We start from the raw sequence: 25,524 nt of genomic DNA on the forward strand, positions 1-25,524 counted from the left end.
TAGTTCGTAAACGAAATCTTGAGTCTTGAGGATATTTAAATTCAAAAAAACTATCATTTTCGTCAAGAGAAATATTAGATGATGTTGACATAGGCATGGCATACGTTGTATTGTTAAAACTGCTCAATAAAGGTCGTAAATAGATTATAATCATGTTAATACATACAATACATTAAATATTAAAGGATTCTAACTAATTAATTTTCGAATTGAAGCTATTTTTTCTTGAGTCCGTATTAGCTTGCGGGTTTCGTCACATTACGTCAGTTGTGGAAGGTTAACGCAATTTTAAAATTAACCTTTTTTCTTTTCGCCATGGTAAAATCATCAAGAAATATAATTTTATTAAAAAAACTGCGACTTTATTTCACACGTCAAACTAACATTCAAAATTAAAGACGTCAAATCGCTCTCAATCGCTATATCACGAATAAAACAGGATAATGTAAAAATTACTAGGAGAGGAGGCGCAGGCTTGCAAGGTGACAACAGTTTGGCAGGGAAAATCCAACGTGAATGGACTTTACATTCATTTTTGTTTTAGATCAGAGTAGGCTATTTTAGTTTTTTTAAATGTTGGTATCGGGGCTATGTCAAAATAACAAAATCAAAATTGTTAGAACTGCCAGTGTCAAATTTGACAGAAGGTAAATTAGTTTTAAATTTGTGCAATATTTACATTTATCACTAAATACACACATTATTGAGTCCTCTAAACTATGTAGTTAATTGGAAAATGATAATGCTTGGCTACATGGTCATGAATTTTGACAAGAAAGTGTAACCTCAAATATTATACATGATGTATATTGTCATTCAGCCAGTCTTACCATACAACTCGCCAAATTTCCATAGCCTACTGTTACGGGGGGAGGTCCTCGTCGCCGGGGCGGAGTGCCAAGGGGGCGGAGCGCCAAGGGGCGAAGCGCAAAGGGGGCGAAGCGCCAAGGGGGCGAAGCGCCAGGGGAGGAAGCTCCAAGGGGGGCGAAGCGCCACGGGACGATGGAATCCTCTCGGGGCCACCGAGCGTCTAGGAGCGACGACGGTGGCGAGCTGGAGCGGTCAGACGAGGGGTGGCTGGACGATGGTGCCAGCGTAGGGACCCCTTGTTGACGGCGGCTGGTATGAGGGGTGGCTGGTCGATTGTACCAGCACAGGGACCCCTCGGTTTGTCGAAGAAGACGATGTCAGGTTTTTTATGCGAAGCGAGAGGTGGTTGGACGATAGTGCCAACGCAGGGACCTCTCGGTAATAAAAGCTCAAAATGGTTCAGAGTTTTTTATTACAGCCTCCTTCACGGTCTGATCCGGAGTGAATTCACAAAGTTTCAGTTTCAGTTTCAAATACATTTATTCAGATTTTTGTGTAATTACATGTCATTATTAATATTGTGTTAAGTGTGAGATAGGGGTGGAGCTGCCGCTGAGGCTGATGGCCTTTTCAGCAGAATAGAAAGAAGATAGAATTTAAATATAATAAAAAAAGATAAATAAAAAATATGAGTATAAAAATGAAACAATGGTGTTATGCAAAAAAAAAAAAAAGTTCTATGTTGAGTGACTCTATACAGGGTGTCCCAGAACTGGCTCCCCAGAGGAAACAGGCATGTGCCGACAACAAAAGAGACTCTAAATTGACTAAAATAAATTTTCTGCTAGCTCAAATTACCGAGTTATAAAGTTTTTAATTTCACCAATCCCGGAAGCTCGTCCTCAGGTATTACTATAAAATCCGATCAGTTGCTAAACAACAACAAAAAATCTCTGATATCGCACAAATCAATAAAATGTTTGGGCAACTGGAATTTTGACGTTTTCCGATATAAAAATTCGTTGACGTTTATCTGTCATCAACATCAAGACTTGACAATTGCAAAATTCGAAATAAAACAATAAAAATGGCGATTCTAAAAAGAACCATTTATTTAAATAGGTAACAATGTTAAAGCAGATGTTCGAAATGACCACCATTCATTTGTATGCAGAATTGTGCTCTACGTAACAAACTTCTTGTGGTAGTGTTAGTTATCATTTCTTCAGTAACTGAAACAAAGCCTCCTGAATTCGAACTCTCAGATCAGCCTCTGAATTTATGGGCCGTCGATAAATGATTCAGATCTGGAGACCTGGCAGGCCAATGATGCGGTCCTCCTCGACCGATCCAGCGCTGTGGATATTGGTTATCCAAAATTTCCCGAACGTTTCTGCTAACATGTTGGAACCAGTCATTTATGCGATAAGCAAGAGGTACCAATTTCAAGTAAATCAGGTAGCTCCGTGCCAATGAACTGAGCATATCTTGCCCCCGTTAATCTTGCGGGGAATTCAAACGGTCCAATCTAGAGCCAGGGATTCGGAATTTTAACAAATGGAAGGATCCACCACGCTTATACTTGCCAAACGATCGCCCAATAGCCCAGTCCACAAATTAACAGAAAACCTATGTTGAAAACCTCTGGAAAATAATTCTCTTGGATTTTCCTCTGCCCAGATATGAAGGTTGTGATAATTGGAACAACCTTACCGGCAAAATAGCGACTCATCAGAAAACAGTATCCGTGACAAGAAGTGTTGAGCATCGTTTAGGTTTATTAACCATAGATAAAACTCTCGCCTAATTGGATAATCCTCTGGCAGAAGATGTTGTACTCCTGTATAGTGGTACGGATGCCTCCTATTATCAGCTGGAACTCTCTGCACCGAACTCTTGGATAAACCGATCTCACGAGAAACTGTTCGAATACTCCGGGTGCCGTCTTCCTCAAAGATATTCAATCCTCGTGTTCGACAGTCCTTACATTTCTTGGAGCACCCCCAACTTCTTCTTCGAACTGGCTGCATCTGACCCGTTTCTCGACCCCGAGCGATTAATTTCAGGATTGTTTTATGATCCGGATGACTTTGTCTTTGTGGAAATTGTTCACGGTACAACCTTACTGCTTCACGTGCATTGTTCCCACATCGCGCAAAAGTAAGAATCATATCTACGTACTCAGAGGAAGAATACATGTTAAATGATACACTTGAATTAAATATCGCAGTGAAATTTTATAACAAATGTCAAACTGACGTAAACAATAAACAATAATGTAGTGGACCAAATCTAATAGACAGAATTATAGAGGTTTACGGATAAAAAGGAAACCTAGGCAACGCAAAGTTGCGATTATTCCACCTTAATGATGCTCCACTCTAATTGGTCAACTTCAGAATGTCTTTTCTCGGTTATCATTTGAGATAGGACTTTTTTTCTTCAAAATACACGTTAATATATTCGTCTGAAGTGTTCGCGGGTGTTGTGCGTGTGAGTGTTCTCGTTATTTCGCGTCGATACTTGTCCCAGTCGGCGTTTTTATATTTATAAATTTGGATGAATTCCGGGGGGGGGGGAGGTGGGGCCCTCAAAGAAGAGTTTCGCGACAAGGGGTTCGTGGTCGGATGTAACGGTGGTGCCTATGAAAGATTCTGAGTCTACGTGCGCGGTATTCTTTCGGTGATTACGATGTGATCGACTATCGATTGCGCGTCCACGTTGCCAAGACTAATAAACGTTGCCGAGCGGTTCTCGAGACGGTAAATTGGGAGATCGCTAATAAATTCGGAAAATTTACGGCCGTTCGCGTTGGTGCTTCTATCGCCAAAGTCGGTGTGTCTCGCGTTGAAATCCCCTAGTATTATACAGTAACGAAGGCTGGAGGCGTATTGAAAAAGTTCCGGTGAAATTGGTTCTAAGGGGGGGTTATAATACGAAATTATTGTAATCGTTTTGTTATTGAGTTGCGCGTCCGCGGCGACCGCTTCTAGGTCCGAGAGGTGGGGTGGAAGGTCGTGTTTTATACTGTTTATATTTGAATCGATGAGAAGGGCTACTCCGCGGTAAAAGTTGTTGAATCTAGATGGTCTGCTGTAAGAGCTGAAGTTGGGAACGTGAATCGGATTTTGCGTGTGTGTTTCGGTAATTGAAAGTATTTTAATTTGGTCCGACGCGATAAAGGCTTTGAGTGCGTTAAATTTAGTTTTGATGCCATCAACGTTCACGGTGGCTATGTTTATGTTGTTAGAAGGGGGGTGGGGAGTGGGGTTGGGGCGGCCCCCGGAGGCGGCGGCAGTACTGGGAGGTGTACTGTACATAAACGAGGGAAAGTTAGGACGGACGAGCGTGGGGGCGTCGGCGACTACTCGAAAGTGAAATAGATGCGCTGACCGGTGTGGCTGATTCGCGTTTTAGTGCGAAGTATTTGACGCGACGCGAGTTCAACCAATTCGTGGATTTTGGGGCGCTGCAGGGGGAAAAGATCGTATAAGATTTTTGTAACAAAAACGACGGTCTGTTTGGTATTGATTTTAAATTCCGCGGATTCATCGACGAGGACTTCGGGGTCGGCAAATTCGGCGGGGGGGTTGATAATGTACGTGGGGGCTATTGGGGTCTCGTCGGTGATGGGCGTGTCTTTGAATTTGGGGCACTTGCGTGACCAGGCGGCGTGAGCGCCTCCGCAGAGGAGACACTTAGGGGTCGCGGCCTCGCAGTTGTTGGGGGCGTGAGTTTCGGGGCATTTGGGGCACGCGGGTTTGTTTGTACAAGCGGTCGCGGGGTGTCCGAGTTGGTAGCACTTGGTGCATTGAAGGGGGGTGGGTTCCGGGGGCTTCGATGGCTCGCACTGATGGTGGTTGCCGAACAGGTTTATACCGTTGTTCAGTAGAAAGTCTACTGTCACGGTGTCTTCGGTGATTACTCGAATTAATTTCGTGAATTTATTTGTCTGACGCGATTTGATTCTCCAGAGCCTGACGAACGGAAGCTCCAGAGACGCGAGGGTTTGGCTTATGTCATTCTCGTCGATGTCGTGCTCGACCTGAGTGATGACGACCGAGAATTGGGGTTTCTTGCGGGGGTTGTCCGGGTTGGGGTTAGTCGCGGTTTTTTTGATTGATGGGGGCACACGTTATGTTCTTTGATCCGGTGGCTGAGTTTAGTTGGGCCGTGAATTTTTCGTCAACTGGCAGAGAAGTTATAAGGAGCGCGGTACGGTTCCAGTTGACTATTAGTTTTTGAATGTTTCGGGTGACGAGGTGAGTAGTTAAGAGGTTGTAGAATTTTTTTTGTGACGCGAATTCTTCCGGAATGTTTTTTATAGTATATTTGTAAAGAGTGTCTGCAATATTCAACTATCCCACCTCCACCCGGCGGCACGGCAATTTTGCCAATTTGATTGCGTTGTAGAATTTCTAAATTTGAAAAACCCCTACCACCATTTTCGCGTGGTAAATTAAATATTTCAATAGCAGATTTGGGGTGATGTTTACAAAATTTTGTAAAGAGAACTCTAGTTTGAATATTTATATTCCGTAAATTAGTTTTGGACCATTTTATAACACCAAAAGAATAGGTCAACAATGGAACAGCATATGTATTAACTGCTTTAATTAAATTATTACCGTTTAATTTTGATTTTAAAATAAAATAAAATTGTTTTTCTAAATTTTCTTTTATAATTGAATGTTGAATATGATTTGATTGATTAATACCTAAATATTTATAAAATTTTCCTTTATTTAAATTTTTAATTATTTCTCCTTTAGTTATACCGGGTGTATTATGAAAAACCTTTGGTGCTATAACTTCCTTATTTTTTATCCGATTTTAATAAATGATATGTCAAACAAAATCGTTTTAAATGGGCTACAATTTGAATTGATCCAATATTTGTTCTTGAGTTCTGTTTTTGACAAATGATAGTCAACCTTTTTTTTTCAAATGGTACTATTAACTTTTTTTGCTCAGTTTTATAGAGATTTTTATTTTAAATATGAAAATGTAAACAACCATGCTCATGCATAGAAGCAAAAAGAAGAAATTAAAAAACGATTAAACAGTAATAAAAATGCATTCTAATTTTGCAAAGTGACTAAGACAGCTATGGACATTCAAGACAATGTCTATTTGACTCCGGCCAATAACAGAGATGATTTAATAAAAAGAATCGTAGCAGTATGTGAACAAATACCACCAGAATTTTTATTAAACGCCGCAATGGGCGTCAGTGGAAGGTGTCGAATGTGTCTTAGAGAGAATGGAAGTAATTTCAAACATTTGCTATAGTAAAGTTATGGTTACTTGATTTTTGGAAATTCTATTTTTTTTATTAAAAACAAATTTTTGATTTTTTATTTTAATGTTTATGTATTCAGAAGATAAACATCTATCAGAATAAAGATAAAAAAATATACAGTGCAACTTAAAAAAACAAAGTTAGCTGCGGTCTGTCAAAAAATATAATGTTAAAAAAAAATCATAACATGTCGGTCTATAGTGTTTCTAAAACGATTTTGTTTGACGTATCATTTGTTAAAATCGGATAAAAAATAAGGAAGTTATAGCACCAAAGGTTTTTCATAATACACCCGGTATATTCTTAATTTTCGTAATGACCGCGACATATTGATTGCGTTTTACACTTATCAATACCAAAACTCATGCCAATATCATTTGAGAAATTTTCAGTTATTGTTAGTAAAGATAAAATGTGATTCTTTTTAGATGCATAAAGTTTTATGTCATCCATATAAAGAAGGTGATTTAATTTGGATAGTGTGGTATTATTAAGTCTAATATTGAAACCATATCCAGTGCTATTTAATAGATTTGTCAAAGGATTAATGGCTAGACAAAACCATAAAGGACTTAAAGAATCTCCTTGATAAATTCCCCGTTTAATTTGAATAGGCTCGGATTTTAATTTAGTATTGTTTATTGGTAAATTTAAAGTAGTTCTCCAAAATGTCATAACATGGGATAAAAAGTTAATCAAATCCAAATTAATTTTATAAATTTTAAAAATTGAATGTGGTACTGAATCATAGGCTTTGGCTACCTGAGTTGATTGGCTTCGGACTCTATTCGACCATCTCTCGGACTCTACTCGGACATCATTATGAAGGATTAGAAATTTTGGGACTCTACTCGGACTCTCCGTTTTTGTAGTCTATGAATGCGGTATAAATATTTCTATTATTTTTTCTAGCTTGTTCCATTATTACCGTATCTATTATGACTATGAGTTGTTCTTTACAACCAAAACACTCCTTAACACAACCTTTTTGTTCTTCATTAAGTATATTTAATTTTTGACAATGGTCGTAAATTATTACTTTAATGCAAGATGTCATAATTTTATAAATTGTAGGCAGACATGTGATTGGGCTATATTTTGATGGATTTTTAGTATCGGAATCTTTTGGTTTCAGATATGTTATACCATGGGCCAAAAACTCTGGAAATGTGTTAGGTTCCCTAATAAATCCGTTAAAGTGGTCAAGTAAGCATTTATGAATACAAGTAAATTTTTTTAACCAAAAGTTATGAAATTGGTCGTGTGCACCGAAACTGCCGTCATGGTCATGATCGTTCACCGAAACTGCCGTCAAGGTTATACTGACCCTATCAAGGGTTCTTTAATCCTAAGGTTCGTAATCCCTTCAATCAGGTAAAGGCACGGGGTAAAGGCCGCTGTGGTATAGTGGTTGTATCTTCCTAAGGAATTCTGACTTAAGTCCTATATAAACTGAACAAAGACCCTACTTAAAGAAATTTATTGTCATATTGTGCCTGCCAATCGCTAGACGGTCTCCGACAAATATTTTGAGTACTACCCCAGGTAATTCTTTTCTCGGAGACCGCCTAGTGATTGACAGGTACAATATCACAGTAAATTTCTTTAAGTAGGGTTTTTGTTCGGTTTATTTATGACTTATGTCAGAATTCCTTAGGAAGATACAAGCACTATAGTAAGTATTGGGTGATTCAAAATGATTGCGGCCAAGTATGGCAACTATGTACGAACATTTATGTGGCAACTGTGTGGGTAGAGTTGACATTTCCTTGACAGTTCATAGTCGCGCAATTTTGTAAGTTGTCAAATCAATGTGTAATGGAATTGAAAAAATCAAATGCACGCTTATGAAATGTCATACAAATGTCAACTCTACCCCATTTACACAGTTGCCACATAAATTTTCGTACATAGTTGCCATACTTGGCCACAATCATTTTGAATCACCCAATACGTAATTAGCACTTTTCTGGAAATTGACTTTATCTCTAAAATGTAGGTGGGTATATATAGTAAATTCAAAAAACTCCTGGACTGTCAAAATTAAATTTTAAATAAAATGCTTGTTTTGACTGTACTTGGGTATAAAAATTATTCGCTAGAGTGTAGCGACGTCAAAATCTAGTTACAAAATATATTTAGGTTATGTTTTCCTTTTTAATCATTGAACTAAAAATATTTGGAACATTTGAAACGAAATGCAGCAACTTAAAGAACTGGAGCAATTTAATCAAGTTTATAAAAAACACAAAGAAAAACAGAAGGTGACACAGGACAAACGGAAAACCGGTAAAAACTAAACAATAACTAAAATTGAAAATCGCTTCCCATACCTGTCTGAGTCAGATTCCCGGATTCCGCTAAGGATATATTGGGTGCAACATCTTTAATACCCGCATAGTTAACCAATCAGTTTTAATTAGGTTTTCATTTTCACAAATACAAGATGCTGTTTCTCCACAGTTGGGTTAAAATCAGAAACGTTTTTTGTTGAAAGTATGGCTTTATAATATAATAATTTGTTACGGCCCTCTTCTCTCGCGCCAATAGAACCACCATAGTTCGTTTTCAACTTTCCATTTTAACCTTTTTACAAAATGCACTTAAATAATTTGCAATTTATTTGACAATGTCAATTTAAACAAATGAATAGTTTGAAAAATCAAAAAATCATAGATACCGACCGGGCAATATGAAAATAACTAGTGATTTAACCAACCTAACAACTGCAATTTTGATTTTGACAGTCCAGATGTTTTTTGAATGGACTTTAGGTATTTTAGTTAGTTTTATTTTAACTTTCGTTGTAGCAACACCTCAACATGAAATTAATGTGTATGTTTAGTGAACGAGGCAATCCCTTAGTTATTTTTGACAATTACAAAATTACAAAAAAAGTTGTATTCAACTCGTTCGTGTGTAAATTTGGTTTTTTGGCACTCGTAGCCCTTTAAAACGCTCGTTTCACTTGCGTTTTAAACTGACCCATTCATTCCAAAATAAGCCCAATTTACACAGGAATTCGTTAAATAAACTACATACTAATTTTATATGTGTGTATGTATATTTGGTACCTATACAGGTTTTCAAAGTAATCCGATTTTTATACATTTCCACTAACTTAATATAATATATAATAACTAAAAAACTAATCTAAGTAAATAACTAAAACAGTGATTCAAAATCAATAACCAATTAACAAATTAGCAATTATCCCTCCCCACATATTGTCCTTCTTCTCCACTCAACATTCTTCATCCATTCGATCCCTCTTCCATCCTCATTCAACATTTCTTCTCTACTTTCATCTCTCTCTCTCTCAATTCTACGCATTCATTCAACAAATGTTCTATCGTCTCCTTTTTTTCTCCACACATCCTGCACACTCTAATCCTATCCTTCAATATTTATTCTCTCTCCTCATTTCCACACCTAAATCTTGCTATTATCACTCTCTCCTTTCTACTCTCTCTTCCTAGGTACTTTGGTAGTTCTTCCGTTATTATTTTTTCATACTTCCCATTGTACCTAGATTCCCTAATTCTCGTTCTTCTTTCCTGCACTTGCACATCTCTGTCTCTCTGCACCAATTCATCTGTCATTGCTCTGCCTCCCTCTCGCATTCTTTCTATCTCCGCTCCTGCATACCCATTTCTTTCGAAATATGCCTCCCTCTCTTTCCATACCCCTTTTCCTATTTCTTTCCTTTTTTCTTTCAGACACTGTTGCAAAATTCTACACTCTCCTCTCTCTATCAACCTCTCCTCAAATCTTATTGCTCTCTTTCCTGCTTCTATTCTTATTCCATCCCTTTTTGTTTCCTCCATCACTATATAGCCCGGTGTCTCTCTATCTACTCCTAGCACCCATTTCAAATATTTTCCTTGCACCCCTTCCAACCCTTCTTGCTCTCTCCATCTCCATATTTCCGCTCCATACATCATCACGCTTTTCACCAGACTATCAAACATCATTATTCTCCTTCTAAAGTCATGTCCAAATTTTCTCTCTCCTATCCCCCATACCGCTCCTATTATCTTATTCGCTTTTTTCACTAACTCTCTCACACGTGCTGCTGCTGTGTTTCTTTCATTCATCACATAACCTAAATACTTAAATTCTTTCACTTCTTCAATTTTATCCTTTTCCCATCTCCACTCATTTGTTTTTCTCCTACCACCCCCCTTTCTAAACACCATCATCTTGGATTTCTCTACATTCACCGTCAACTTTTTCCTCCTCATATATTTCTCCATGTTTCCCAACATTTCTTTCATACCTTTCTCCTCTCTCGCTAGCACCACCAAATCATCCGCGTATGCCAAAGACCACACTTTTTCTTTGCCCACCACGACCCCCCCTGCCTGCCCCTTCCTGAACATCTCCTCTATATCTCCAATAAACGCTGCAAACAGGCTGGAGCTTAGTGGGCAACCTTGTCTTACTCCCTTATACGTCTTGAAACATTCACTCATCGTCTCTTCATATATCTCTTCTATTTTTGTTACCAGATGCTCATTTATCCCTTTCTTTCTCAAGTATTCCCACAGTAAGTCTCTTTCCACATTATCAAAAGCCGCCTTCAGGTCTACAAAAAATGCATATATCTTGCTACCCCTCTTTTTTATCTCATTTCCTATTATATGATTCAAGATATATACGTTGTCCATAGTCCCTCTACCTTTCCTAAATCCCGCCTGCCCGTCTGGTAACGCACCCCGCTCATTCATTTCCTTCATCAGTCTTTCTTCCACAATCATCGCGTATACGTTATATGCCGTATTAAGGAGCGTGATCCCCCTGTAATTGCTGGCTGTATCCTTTTCTCCTTTCTTATAAAGGGTGTTTTTTTAAATTTGGCGTTGAAGTAGGCGTTGGAGAGTCGATTGAGATCGCACCACTCGTGTAAAGCGTAAGATTTAAACAGCTGATCTGTGATCCGTAACCTGTATAGTGCGTTCACAATCGACAGTTCAACGCCTACTTCGACGCCAGATTTAAAAAAACACCCGTTATATGGGGCATATTGTCCCCTCCTTCCACTCCTGGGGGAAGCCCTCTCCCTTCCACACTCCATTCATTATCTCTAACAACCTATCAACTTCCCTTTCAGTTCCATATATCCACGATTCGTTCTGTATACCGTCCCTCCCCGGTGCCTTTTTCCTTTTCAGTTTTCTTAGTTGTTGCTCTAATTCTTCTCTTGTTATCTCTTCTATTTCTCCCACTCTGTGTTGTCTCTTTTCCTTTTCTTGTCTGTTTTCCTCACCCCCCAACAACTCACTGAAGTACTTTCTCCATTCCTCCATAGTAATTCTATCACTCACTATTTCTCCTTTTTTCTTTCTTTCCCTATTTATGTATCTCCACACCTGTTCTTCCGTCTTTATACCTTTCATCTTCATTTCTTCTTCCATCCGTTTCTTTTCCTTCTTCTCTTTGCATACTAATTTGTACCTCTTGCGTGCTCTCTTGTACTCTTCCTTCGTTGCTTTTTCTTTTTTCCAATTTCTTAGTTTCTTTCTTGCTGCTTGCTTCCCTTCCCTGCATTCTTTATCCCACCACTCGTTTTTCCACAGCCCCATCTTCTCTCTTATCTCTATCTCTTTTTTTTTCTGTTGCATTTTTTACGTTCTCGCTCAGCTCCCTCACTTTTTCGTTTATTTCTTCTTCTTCGTATTTTGCCTCCCTAAGTCTTGCTCTATACTTTTCTTTTCCTTCTTCCGTCCAAATATTCTTCACAATTTTTCTTTTAACATCCTTCATACTTCTCTCTTTCTCTCTTCCTTTTGTCCTCACTTCCAATGGCATATGATCCGACTCCACTCTTTCTCCCACCTTAAATTCTTCTATTTCATCCCATGCTTCTTCGTTCACCATAACATAATCAATAACTGTCTCCCCTCTCGATCCAATATACGTGTACTCCCCTTTCTCGTCTCCTATGCAGTTTCCATTAAGTACGTCCCACCCTCTTTCTTCTACTAAGCTAACCAGTTCTCTCCCTTCTGCGTTTTCTATTCCATCTTTTGTTGGTCTTCTTTCTATTGTTGCTTGTTGTTCTTCCATCCGCCTTCCTTTTCCCCCAATTCTTGCATTAAAATCCCCCCCAATCACCAGAGTTCCTTCTTCCTGCTCTTTTACTCGCTCTTCTATTATTCTCTTCGTTTCTTTCATACTTCTGCTGTATATTGTTACAATTCTCCATTTTCTCTGTTTTCTTTTTACCGTTCTTTCCATAAACCCTCTTTCTTCTTTTACTCCAGATCCGTTTTCTTCTTCCAGTCACTTTTTCACACCCATTATTATCCCACCTTTCGCTCTCCCTTTCTTGCTTTCTCTCTCTGCATATTGACACTTCCACTCAAACTCTCTCGGCATTCTCTTTTCCAATCTTTCCCACCCCTTTTCTTCCACCCACGTTTCTACCAATCCCACTACGTCAAATTCTCCCAAATACTTCCAAAACTCATTCTCTTTATTTTTTATTCCCGCTACATTCCAGAATACTATTCTTATTTGCTCGTTTTCTCCTTTATTCCTCTCCATGTTCGTTTTCCCTTTTCTGCCCTGTCGTCTTTTTCTTACGCTCTTATTCAAAAATTTGCTGTATGTAACTTCCCGTTTTCTTCATCCCACCTAAAACCTTTTCCCTCTATCCATATCTTTTTATAACCCACTTTCACCCGCAGTCCTTTTTGTCGCTCTTCTTTGGCTAGCGTTCCTAATTTCTTCTGTGTGTCTCTCTCCTTCTTTGTCAGATCATCTTCTATGTACACTCTCTTTCCTTTTTTTCTCTTAGTTTCCTCTTATTTTCCATAACTTTCCGTTTTTCCCCCCAGCTCTCAAGTTCTGCCACAATCATTTTTCCTCCATTTATTTTATACATCTCTTTCACCCTTACTTCAACCTCTAATTCTGCCTTCATCCATTTTTCCAGTTTCTTCTCGTTCTCACATTCCTCTTCATCCAGTCCCGTTACGACAATATTCTTTTTGCTCACTCTTTTTTCCTGCTCTTCCATTTTCTCCTCCAATTTTGTCATTTTTTCTTTTAATTCCATCTTTTCTCTTTCCCATTTTTCTTCCTTTTCACGCATCATACTTTTCAGTTGTTCCAATTCCCGGCTCATCTTCCGATACTAATTTTATATTTAAGAAGCGTTATTTAAGTTTTTTACCGAAATTAAAAGTAATCCTGCAGGGGTAATGAGTGTTTTTGAAGAAGGGTTGTTTGCATGAGTTATCCCTGCACACAGGCACAGGTAAACATTTTTCTGACGGCAGTTTCGGTATGGGATTAACTATCCCTTTACTGCGACGGCAATATGGGTGCGCCCATTTGGTCACCTCCAGAGGATTTCCAATTATGTGCCATTAATATTTTTAACTAAAATTTCAAGGCTAATTTGAATATGATGTGGATTATTAGTTATTACTATCTGGTATCTCATTTTCTAAATTAGGAATCCATTCTGCCTGATATTATTAGTTATTAATTTAATAATAATTAAAAAATACATACCTTAATAACTTTATTTTGTAGGATGTTAATTTTTTTGGTAGATGTTAGCTTTTAATCTTAAAAGCTTAAATAATAATGCGTCCGCACTGATCGAGGCGCGTAGTCAATCTGCTGGGGTGCGGTCCGCACTTAAGAATGTGCAAGACTAGCACCGTTATGCAGAATCACCACTTGGACACGTAATGCGGTACGTCTTGGCGCTAACAGTAGACATTTTCTTTTTCATGAAATTACCAACAATAATTGTTGAACAAATGAAAACTAATAATTGAAATAAACAAGAATCATGATTTATATAATAAAAAAAATGCAACGTTTACAAAAAACCCCAACAATTTTTCTGCATATGCCTTGCTCGTTTAAGTCTACCTCTAAATGGGTGGGGCTAAGAGTGAACGACTGAAACATCTTATGTGATAACCAGTGTTAGGATTTGAATAATGAATATACTCCGCAAACAAAGCGGCACATGTACTACATGCGCCGATACGATGATAGGACGCGCTATGCCGGGTGCGATTAACGTTTGATATTAATACGAACTAGATTTCAACAAAAAGTTCTGTTATCGCTCACAATTCAACCTCCCATTGGTACATTTAGTTTTTCATTTTATACGATAAGACCACCCAGTGGCGTCCCAACAATTAATTTATAATTACAATTTTATAATGCGAGAAATAAATGAACTACGTAATGTTAAATTATTATTGTTATTTAAATTATTAATTTGCAGTTAGGACGTTCTTATTTGCGCTAATAACTACCAATTTTTCTAAATTTTCTTCCGTTAATCTATTTCTCTTAGGGGTCAGAATGTCTTTAAATATAGAGAAGGACCTTTCTACGTCACAACTAGATAAGGGAGGATGGTCAAAGTACGGAATAAACTTTTGATATTCTTCATTTGCGACGTCATTACATTTTTGAGAATATATCTGGTACAGCATATTTAAATCTGGGTTTTTATTAAATACAATTTGGAGTTTAGTTTACGCTGTACACGATCCCCAAATTCTCCAGAAATAAGTTTCAAATTATTTAAAATTTCGTCAAATTTTGAAAGGCTCTCCTTTAAAGACAAATTTTGTGTTTCAAAAGACGTTATAGCATGTGGTAAAGTAGTGAAATGTTCTTCTATAAAATTTAATTGTGGTTGTAAAGAAGATTTAAGTAAAAGATTTTTACATTCAATTATAGAACTTGCATCATCTGGCAGAGAAGACACAACATTTTTTATATTGTCTAAATTGTTAAAATAAAAGCTGCTTGCTTCTATCCATGTGCCCCATCGAGTAATTACTGGCGCAGGAGGTAATGGTAGCAATGGATATAATTCTTTATAGAGACTTACACTGGAAGGTGCTTTTAAAAAGATTTTTTTACATAAACTAATCAATTTGTCTATGCCGGGAAATTCGTCACGTACAAATTCGCGTGAGCTAAACAGGTAATATGAAGCATGTTTGGATACAGCGCTTTTAGCAACTTTCCAGTTTTTAGCATATATGCAGCAACATCACTGGTAAACAGCAAAACATTTTCCTTGTTTACAGTGATGCAGCTGTTGGAAAGACTTTGCTCAATTATTTCACACATCTTGCTAGAATTGATAGAACTTGTTATTGCCGTTCTTATTAATATATATGATATATGAAATCGTAGGATGTAGAACACAAATAACCACATTAGTTACACATCGATCTAAAATATTTGTCGTTTCGTCCGCAGAAACCCATATATGTATAATTGTTAGCTACTTTATTTTGAATAGAAGTCATAATTTTTTTATAACAGCCTGGTATGTAATTTTTCCGTAATGTCGAATCATCAGGTATATGCCGATCTGTATATTTCGCTAAAAAAGCCTTTAGCACAGGATTTTGCAAGTTATGCAAGGGAATATTGGCAGCAGTGAATGCCTCACATAAATCTGAATAAAACGTGTCGCCACTTTCAAAATTTAAAGCTTCTTGGTGCATTTTAGTTTTTATGTGTTGAGATAATTGCGACTTTTTTTTACATGAAACTGTAATTCCACAAGTTTTGCAAAATGCGTCTTCTGGATTGGTAAAATAAAACGTATCCCCTAATTCACCAACCCATTTGGTGATTAAAGGATTGAGGATATCGAAGCTTCTTCGTTAGACATTTTTAGTAAGAAAATGAATAAAATAAAAATTAAATTCTTTGAAACTCAAAATAAAATTCAAATTCAAAATAAAAATTAAATTCTTTGAATCTCAAAATAAAATTCAAATTCGTTTAAAATATTATTTAAAAATGAAATGCAAAATAATGAAAACTTATCAAAATCAAGCCTAATAGTTGGTTTCTAAATCTTCTAAATGTAAACACTTTCCGGGCCGGAAAACCAATTCACATTTACTGCAGTAGTAGTGCACCAACTGCCCCTGCAAGTGCGATCGACTGAAGCGATGCGCGCCTATGAAATGGGCGGAGTCACGGGAAAAAGAATATTTTGATCCTAACACTAGTGATAACGCGTAGATGACCAGTGAGAGAGAACGTTAATTACTCATTTGTAGCATAATTTTTTATGTTACCGCCCACAGACGTACAGAGCCATTACAGAATTATTTCTTTTGTATTTATTTTGAATGTGATATGATAGACCAACCCCCAATGAAAGTTGCACCAAAGAAGATGAAGATGAAGAGATTGAAGGAAAGAAAAATGTGCCAATTAACACAGGACAACATAAAATGTTTACAATTGAAAATGAATTAAATGACGATATTGGCAAAAGTTTATTGGGAAATAATTTTGATTTTTATTTTGCTTTTATGGCTGTGTACATTTTCAATTGGATTGGATATTTATTGGTGATAACTGATAACATTTTGGCACAAACTTGCAGCAAAGTTTGGTGCTCTAACAGGACTTGGATTATCAATATCAAAGTTGACGTTTTTGATTCAATATTCAACAGACTGCATATTAAAAGACTACAGCTGGTTTTGTTGGCTTTTAATAATTTTAGAATTAATCGTTTGCATATTTTCATGTAAAAATGTAAAAATAGTAAAGAACTGGCACATGCTGTCTGTTAATCAACAAATAACTTTAATTTTTAATTAAGCTTCAACCAATGTAATATGTATTTATAAATGTCATGAATAAAATATTAAAAACAAACAATCGTTTAATTTTTTCTTGATTTTTATTCGTAATACATATTAGTAATTTTTTTGTTCGACACTGTCAGAATTTGAGAATTTTCTATGTGAACGGATTTTGATAAATGTCACAACTTGTCAAAACGGAACGTCAAGCTAATTTTAAAGGTTTTAAGCGATTTGGAGCCTTTAAAGGGCTCGTCGAACAAAAAAACGTTGTATTCAACTCGTTCGTGTGTAATTGGGCTTTTTTTGGCACTCGTGGGCCTCGTTTCACTCGCGTTTTAAAAAGGCCCAATTTACACACAAACTCGTCAAATAAACTACTATTTTACTATACAAAATTACATTTACAATATAAATTCAAACAGCAAATATATTTGAAAGGGTGGTTTAAAATCAAAAATAATAAAGGAAAAAAGCTGCATATAGACGATTGAAATTAAATGAAACAAATTTGAGGTTAATAGAATCATAAATATAACCTCAAATTATATTTTAAAGAAAATTTTTTGAAAATTTATTTCGTAAACGGTACGTCGGAGCCCAAAATGATAGAGGAAAAAAAGTTGCAAAAAGTTGTTATAAATCGAATGGTAAAAACTAAAAGTTGATTGATTCACGTGCATAAGCTCAAATTACAATTAAAGAGTAAAATTGTAAAACTTTAACAGCGTTTATCTCAAAAACTATTCGTTTTATTGAAAAATGATCTATGTAAAAAAAACATACGCAAAAAACTGGAAAATCGATTTATTTAAGTCAAAATTATTTTAGGGTTGATCATTTTGTATTTTCTACACCGTTCAATATTTTTTGAATTTGAGTTTTTATTTAAATTCGTGAGTTTAAGCGATGAAGTTTGATATGCAACTCGATATGGTTCTGACAACATTTAAAAAAACTACCCTTAGCTTAAATTAATTTAATTTTGAGATAAAAATTTGAAATTAAAACCACAAGTAGCATTTTTTATGGAAAATTGAAAGATTTAATTAAAAATTTCTTTAAATGTTTTTAAGTGCCTTTTTTAGGTAAAAAAACATCACTTTTTAAAGAAAAAAAATTAAAAAAGCAACAGTTTAAAAACATGAATTTTTCTAAATCCAACCATCATAAACATTTTAAAAAATAAAAATGTTTTAAGTGCCAAAAAGTATAAAATTAAAGTCATTTCCGCCCGACCAAAAACGGGGGTTAAACTTTGTTACTGATTCCTGGTTCTCTTAAGATATGTCTCATAGCTGGATTGAAAAGTCAGGACTCTTTTTTTTTAATTAGGGGTGTTATATGGTTATTTAATAATAATAACAAAGTTAAAAGTATAAATATTTATTTATTTATTCTCAAATACATTATTTTCATCGCAATCATCCCAATTTTCATCCTCGGCAGTGTAATTTACTTGGGGAATGACAATTTTTTGTTTCTTTTTCATTTCTTCATACATAACGGGTGTTTTTTAAAATTTGGCGTTGAAGTAGGCGTTGAACTGTCGATTGTTAACAGACTATACAGGTTACGGATCACGGATCAGCTGTTTAAATCTTACGCTTTTACACGAGTGGTGCGATCTCAATCGACTCTCCAATGCCTACTTCGACGCCAAATTTTAAAAAAACACCCTTTATACATAATCTCTTTCGTTCCGCAGCACCCTCTTTCCACTTCCGGTCCATGTCTTTCATGTACTCCTCACGATGTGCCTTGTACATATGAATTGAAAGACGATGCTCCAAGCATTTATGGCAGGCTTTGTAGGGATATTGAACAATTCCTTTAAAATAATAAATATGTATATGAAATACAGTTTTATATTAAAAAAAAAACACCATTTTGATTATTGTAACTATCAAAATTGTTAAAGTGTATAAAACTAAGCCAATTACTGCTATATTTATTTCAATGTCCCCACTCTTGTTACATCCCTCTTTTTTGTCTCCCACCAACTTTTAAAGAAAGAAGCATTTTGCTTATCTTCGGTTATCTTCGGCAAAATATATCCCAATTTATTTTTACTTTAGGTAATTAACATGTTATCACCATTATTTTATTCTTTTTATCTCACTATAAATAAGAATCTTTTTTGAATAATGACATTGTTTGTGCAGCTTCTTTATTAAACTTCAATGGAAACCGTCACACGTTTATGTAAAAGAATCTTAAAAGTGGTACGTGAATATTTCTCAAAATTAAAAACTATAGATGAGTTAAATAAATTTCAAATTCATATAAATAATACAATCAAAATTGTTAATGAAGCAATAAAAAACAAATTGCATAAAAATAATGTTTTAGAGTCACTTTTCATTCTTTAGAATCTAGTTTATCATATTTAAAATATTATTTCTCAAGATAATCATTCTAGTGGACAACAAAGATTAAATTGTAATTTGTGTCCTGGAAAATCTTTTAAGGATAATACCAGATTGAAAATTCACGTAGATAAGTATCATACAAATAGTAACCTACCAACTTCTTCTAATTTCTCTTCAACGGTTTCTATCACAAAATTGCTTATTAATTTAAAACAGCAGCTACCAACTATTAGAAGATTGCCTAAAGCTTGTAGACATTTAGCTGCTGATAAATTAAGTTCAATTATTAATAATTGTCTTTCGACCAAATCAATCTCTTCATTTGAGGATCTTTTGCTATTCTCTTATAGAGCTTTCAATGTAGCCGAGAAATCTGATAAATCATTGAATAAGCATATAAAAGAAAATCTTTCTAATTTTGAAGTACCTCAAATACGAACATCTTCTAAGAGACGAACACATTTATCACTAGCTAAGAAAGTGGAAGCAAAAGTAGCCGATTTTGATATCAAAGGAGCTGTTAAATTATTGTTCTCGGATGACTCATTAGCTTCATTCAATGAAGATGTTGCTGAAGAATTAAAAAAAAAGCATCCTTCACCATCTCGCGAACTTTTTTTTCCAGACGCTTTCAAAACGGGAGACTTTTCTTTAATAGTTAATGAGCAAAACGTTCGAGAAGCTATCAATTCCTTTCCTGCCGGTTCTTCACCAGGTTTAGATGGCATGAGACCACAATATTTAAAAGATATTATATCTTTATCAGCGGGCGAAGCAGGTCAGCGGGCACTAAGAGCTTTAACAAAACTATGCAATTTTTTATTGTCTGGCCAACTTCCTTCAGAAATTTGTCATTTATTATATGGTGCGTCTTTATGCGCCCTTCATAAGAAAGATGGAGGAATTAGACCGATCGCTATAGGAAACTGTTTACGAAGATTGACCTCAAAGCTTGCTTGTTTTCAAAGTCGTAATATTGTAAATTCGTATTTATCTCCACACCAACTTGGAGTGGCAACTAAGCTAGGATGCGAAGCAGCAATTCATACTACATGTACCTTTGTGAATAACGACCTAAACCGTAGCAAAGTTGTTCTTAAATTAGATTTCAAAAACGCATTTAACTCAGTCGAACGAGATTGTATTCTAAAAGAAGTCCAATGTCATACCCCACTTCTTTACCCTTATCTTTATCAATGCTATAGGAATCCTTCAACTTTATTTTTTGGTGATCATTTAATTTCTTCTTCTGTTGGAGCTCAACAAGGAGATCCTTGTGGTCCTATGATTTTTAGTCTTGCCATTCAACCAATTATTTTATCTTTGAATTCTGAACTGAATATTTGGTATTTAGATGATGGAACCCTAGCTGATTACCCAGAAGTAGTTTTGTCCGACTTTAAGAAAGTTATCAATTTATCCAGAAAAATTGGTCTTGAACTAAGCTTTAACAAATGCGAGATCTTTAGCTGTTCTGGAGACACAGATTTAAAAGTCATAAAGGAATTTCAAAATTTAGCACCAGGTATTAAAATTTGTGACCGAGGAAGTTTATCTCTTTTAGGCTCTCCAATCTTTGACCAAGGCTTCAAAAACACTGTCGAAAAAACTATTATTACAGTTGAAAATCTTTTAAATAAAGCTGAATTTCTTAGCAGACACGTGGCTTATACCTTAATCAAGAACTGTCTTTTCATACCAAAATTTAATTTTTTATTAAGAACAACTCCTTTTTGGAAATTTTCTAATTACGTTAATTCCATTGATTCTTCTTTAAAGTCTTCTTTAGAAAAAATACTTAATTTACGTTTAACTGATTTACAATGGTGTCAGTCCACTTTACCGATTAGATTTGGTGGACTGGGAATTCGCCGCATTTCCGATATTTGCCTCCCTGCTTTCCTATCTTCAGTTCATGGTGTTAAAAAGCTTGTTTCTCAATTACTAAATTCAAAGGATAATGAGCTTATTATTCACCATTATGATGAAGCTTTAGCAGTCTGGGATGTAGAAAATGAGAACGAAAGACCAACAATTTCACAATTTCAGAAGAATTGGGATAATATCAATATCAAAAGAATAATTGACAATGACTTAATCTTTAATTCATCTAGGGACTTGGCTCGTTTTAAGGCTTTGCAATGCAGAGAATCAGGATCTTGGTTACATGCAATACCTTCTCCTAATATTGGTACTCTTTTAGATAACACTTCCTTCCAAGTTTGTATTGGTTTAAGATTGGGTTGTAATCTTTGTACACCTCATATTTGCAAATGCAATGCGAAAGTTGATGAAATTGGTATTCACGGTCTAAGTTGTTCCAAAAGCAGTGGTAGATTTTCAAGACACACTGAAATTAATTCTATTATCAACCGGTCTTTGACTTCTATTCATGTTAATTCAACTTTAGAACCAAACGGACTATCTCGTGATGACGGAAAACGCCCTGATGGGATGACTTTAGTACCGTGGAATAAAGGTCAACCTTTGGTTTGGGACGTTACTGTCGTAGATACACTTGCAGACAGTTACGTATTGAAAACATCTGAAGTCTCAGGTTTTGCCGCTGAAATGGCTTGCAAACGCAAACATAACAAATATCGTTCAATTATTTCGTCAAACTACATATTTAAAGGTTTAGCCTTTGAAACCTTAGGCCCTTGGTGCAAAGAAACAATAGATTTTATTAATGTCATCGGAGACCGACTTATCGCGGAATCAGGGGATTCAAAATCTAAGAAATTCCTTTTTGAGAGGATTTCCCTTGCCATTCAACGTGGAAACGCTGCAAGCATTCGGGGCACTTTTCCAGATTCCGCATTATTATCGGAAATTTTCGCATTGTAAATTAAAAATGTTATTTTATGTTAAATTTTAATAAATCTTGATTTATCGTTTAAAATTAAAAAAACTTAAACAAAATTTAATTTTGAAAACGGGAGGAAAACTTTCAACTAATTTAAATCGAAATTGCTGTAATGTAAAATGGAAAAATATTGAATCAGCTTTTAATGGAAGAATTCGTACTGGTTTTATATCAGCATTAATAAATATTATACACCAAGTGAATTAAACATCCGTTTATTCACGAAAAGATGTTGATCTCACGAGCACGTAGTGCGAGTGAGATCATATCTTTGAGTAAATAACAATGTTTAATTCACGAGTCGTATATATGTTTTTATTCAATTTTGACGATATTTTGAACAAAAAATAGAATGATATTCAAATCACACGAATTAGTCTAGAACAATCATGTAGACGGCGTAAAACATTTCCGTGACAACAAGTTGTTTACATTTTTCCAAACTTGTGGTACTTGTGACGTTTGCGCGAAAAATGGCTGGAATCGTAGATGATCAAGACAAAACGGAAGTTTTTGTACCCCCGGCAGTTCTACATGAAGCATTGGATGCTTTGAATAAAGTGGTACCAGCCAAATCAAAACATTCATATGAAAAAGAATATGCGATTTTTTGTGAATGGAGGAAGCGAAAGCAGGCAAGGGGAGTAGATGAAAACATAATGTTGGCTTATATTTCGGAACGATCCAAAAATACAAAACCTTCGTCACTGTGGTCCTATTATTCCCAACTTAAAAAAATGTTATCTGTGAAAGAAAGGTTTGTGACACCGTAATTATTATTTATGAGTTTTAAAGTAGTAATTGTTGTAGATTTCATCAAGTGTCAGCTTTCCTAAAACAACAGTCTGTCGGTCACAGACCAAAGAAGTCAAAGGTGTTCACACTCGAAGAAATGAAAAGGTTCTTGGATACTGCTTCTGATGATGAATATTTACTGCTAAAGGTGGTTTTAATCGTGGGAGTTTTTGGAGGTTGTAGAATTGGTGAATTGGTGTCCATGTTAGTTGATCATGTTGATGACAGAGGCAGCGTAATTGTAGTCGAAATTCCGGACACGAAGACTCATAAGCCCAGAAGGTTTACTATCATCAATGGAAATAACACTGTTCATGCTGTTGACGTTTTTCGGAAGTACAAAATGTTACGACCTGAAAATATTTCACACAAACGGTTGTTCATCAATTACAGAAACAAAAAATGCACGGTGCAACCCGTAGGAGTGAATACTTTGTCAAAATTTCCTCAAAAAATTGCACAATTTATTGGTCTTCAAAATCCAGAAGAATATACGGGCCATAGCTTCAGACGTTCGAGTGCAACTCTACTGGCAGACTCTGGGGCAGATATAACAGTTGTAAAGAGACACGGTGGCTGGCGCTCGAATAGTGTTGTGGAAGGATACATAGAGGATTCTCTCAATAATAAAATTGAAATTTCAAGAAAAATCATTAACCAATCATCAACAATTATTCAGAATGAATCGGCCTTGGATTTGGCAGCATGCTCGTATGGGTCAAACACGGCGTCAAGTATGGAAATCAACCATCAAGACATAAATTTGCCCGTTCATCGTCGATTTGGTATAAATTTTAGTAATGTACATAATTGTAAGTTTTATGTTACAGACACCAAAGAAAAAGAATAATTGAATGTTAATGTATTTACAAATAATAAAATATGTTTGTTCTCCATTGAAACTTTTTTTAATCCACTAGTGAATTAAACATTTTTTAATTCACTAGTGAATCAAATCCATAAAATTTCACTAGTGAATCATTGCCTGCTTATGACGGTTGTTATGGAGTTAATAAAGTCACTTTAAACTGTCAAAATTGAATAAAAATATAAAAGACCCTTTAATTTTTTTCAATAAAGCTTTTAAGTGTTTATCAATTAAGATTAAAAGAATCTTAAAGGAATCTATGATAAAAGTTAATGTTATTTTCTCCGCTTATTTCATAAAACCTCAAACTGGTGAAATTGACATGAAAAGCTTTTGCACAAAAAATTTTATAATTGACACTTCAACTAATTTAAAACGGTGGTACAAAGAAAACGTTACCGATAAATTAATGAATAAATTAGAAGAGTTTGCAGAAAAGGATCTTAAAGTAAATATTAACAGGTATGATCCATTAAAGATAGGTTTTTCAACGTTTATAACTGTACCAAATTTTATTTAAAAAAAAACAGCAGTAATTAATGTTGAAAATGATGATAATTTTTGTTTTTTATGGTCAGTTGTATCTGCTTTGTATCCTGCAAAGAAAAACGCTAATAGAATTTCTTCTTATCCACATTTTAAAGATGTGTTAAAATATCAAAATATCCAGTTTCCAATTACAATTAAAGATGTTAGAAAGTTTGAAAAACATAACAATCTTGCCATTAACTTATATTGTTTTGAGCGTTCAAAAATTTTGCCTTGTTCTTTAAGTTCACAAACACATAAAGCTGATATTAAAGTTATCAATTTATTAATGTTGCCAATTAATACTAAACCAAATTTGTCTTTTGCTTCTAAAAAGTCCTTACTTTATCACTTTGTGTGGATTAAAAATTTATCTCGTTTGTTATCTAAACAATTGTCAAATCATAATAATAAATGTTTTGTTTGTGAGAGATGTTTAAATTCTTTTACCACTGACAATCTACTCCAAAACCATTTGCGTTATTGCCTAAAGTCAAATCAATGTTGTGTCAAATTACCTGATGAAACAAAGAAATTTTTGCAGTTTCAAAATATATCAAAATCACGTTGCATTTAGTGTATCCTATTATCTAAAATGCTCTTATAACGATTCATTCTCTAAATTTAATATTTATCGTGGTAAAGATTGCATTCAGTGGTTTGTTAAAGAGTTGCAAGAAATTTCACAATTTTGTGATGAACAGCTTAAAATAATTTTACCAATGACAACAACAACAACAACAAATGACAATTGTCACATCTGCAAACAAACATTTCAACCAAACCAAATTAAAGTACGAGATCATAATCATCAAACAGGAGAATTTCGTGGTTTAGCACATCAAGCTTGTAACTTAAATTATAAAGATGCTCATTACATTCCTGTTGTTTTTCACAACTTAAGTGGATATGATGCTCATTTTATAATTAAAGAACTATCAACACAGTTTCAAGGAACAATCAAATTGCTACCTATAAATAAAGAAAAATACATTTCTTTTACTAAATATGTTGCAGGCACAAATGTATCTTTACGATTTGTTGATTCTTTTCGTTTTATGTCTCAAGTTCTAGGAAAACTTTCATCAAATTTACAAAACGAACAAAAATCTATAAAAAAAAAAAAAAAAAAAAAATGAGGAGCCCGAGGGCTCTTTATTCAGGCAAAGCGCCAAATTGGGCGCTGGGTACAATCAATAAATGTCGACAATTTCGAAACATTTCAAGATATAACTCACGTTGGAGACAGTACCTTCCTGCTTAACTATATTATCGGGTGTGAAAATTTGAGGATTGGGCCATTATTATGTTTACACTACTTCACTAGCACGACGCACTTTACGGACTATTCTCTTAGTTCACACTTCGAGTCA

At 35.3% G+C, this 25,524-nt stretch overlaps 2 protein-coding genes across 2 annotated transcripts in view; both read right to left on the reverse strand.

Annotated features, from left to right (window-relative positions):
- Positions 1-11,124: 11,124 nt before the first annotated feature.
- On the reverse strand, positions 11,125-11,697 carry LOC138126582 (uncharacterized). Its single transcript, XM_069042374.1, has one exon. The coding sequence runs from the start codon at positions 11,695-11,697 to the stop codon at positions 11,125-11,127; it is 573 nt and encodes a 190-aa protein (XP_068898475.1).
- Positions 11,698-24,182: 12,485 nt separating this feature from the next.
- Positions 24,183-25,524, reverse strand: part of LOC138126518 (receptor-type tyrosine-protein phosphatase epsilon-like) — a 195,700-nt gene continuing 194,358 nt past the window's right edge. The window contains exon 16 of the mRNA XM_069042275.1: positions 24,183-24,219. Within this exon, the coding sequence (XP_068898376.1) occupies positions 24,198-24,219 (22 nt within the window). The 3' untranslated portion in view covers positions 24,183-24,197. The remainder of the gene's footprint in view (positions 24,220-25,524) is intronic.

Source organism: Tenebrio molitor, chromosome 3 (assembly GCF_963966145.1).
Source record: "Tenebrio molitor chromosome 3, icTenMoli1.1, whole genome shotgun sequence".
In the NCBI taxonomy this organism is placed as follows: Eukaryota; Metazoa; Arthropoda; class Insecta; order Coleoptera; family Tenebrionidae; genus Tenebrio; species Tenebrio molitor.

Bases quoted from the DNA above. Each gene is read 5' to 3' on its own strand.
- LOC138126582 (XM_069042374.1), bottom strand. From the start codon at position 11,697: ATGGGGCTGTGGAAAAACGAGTGGTGGGATAAAGAATGCAGGGAAGGG.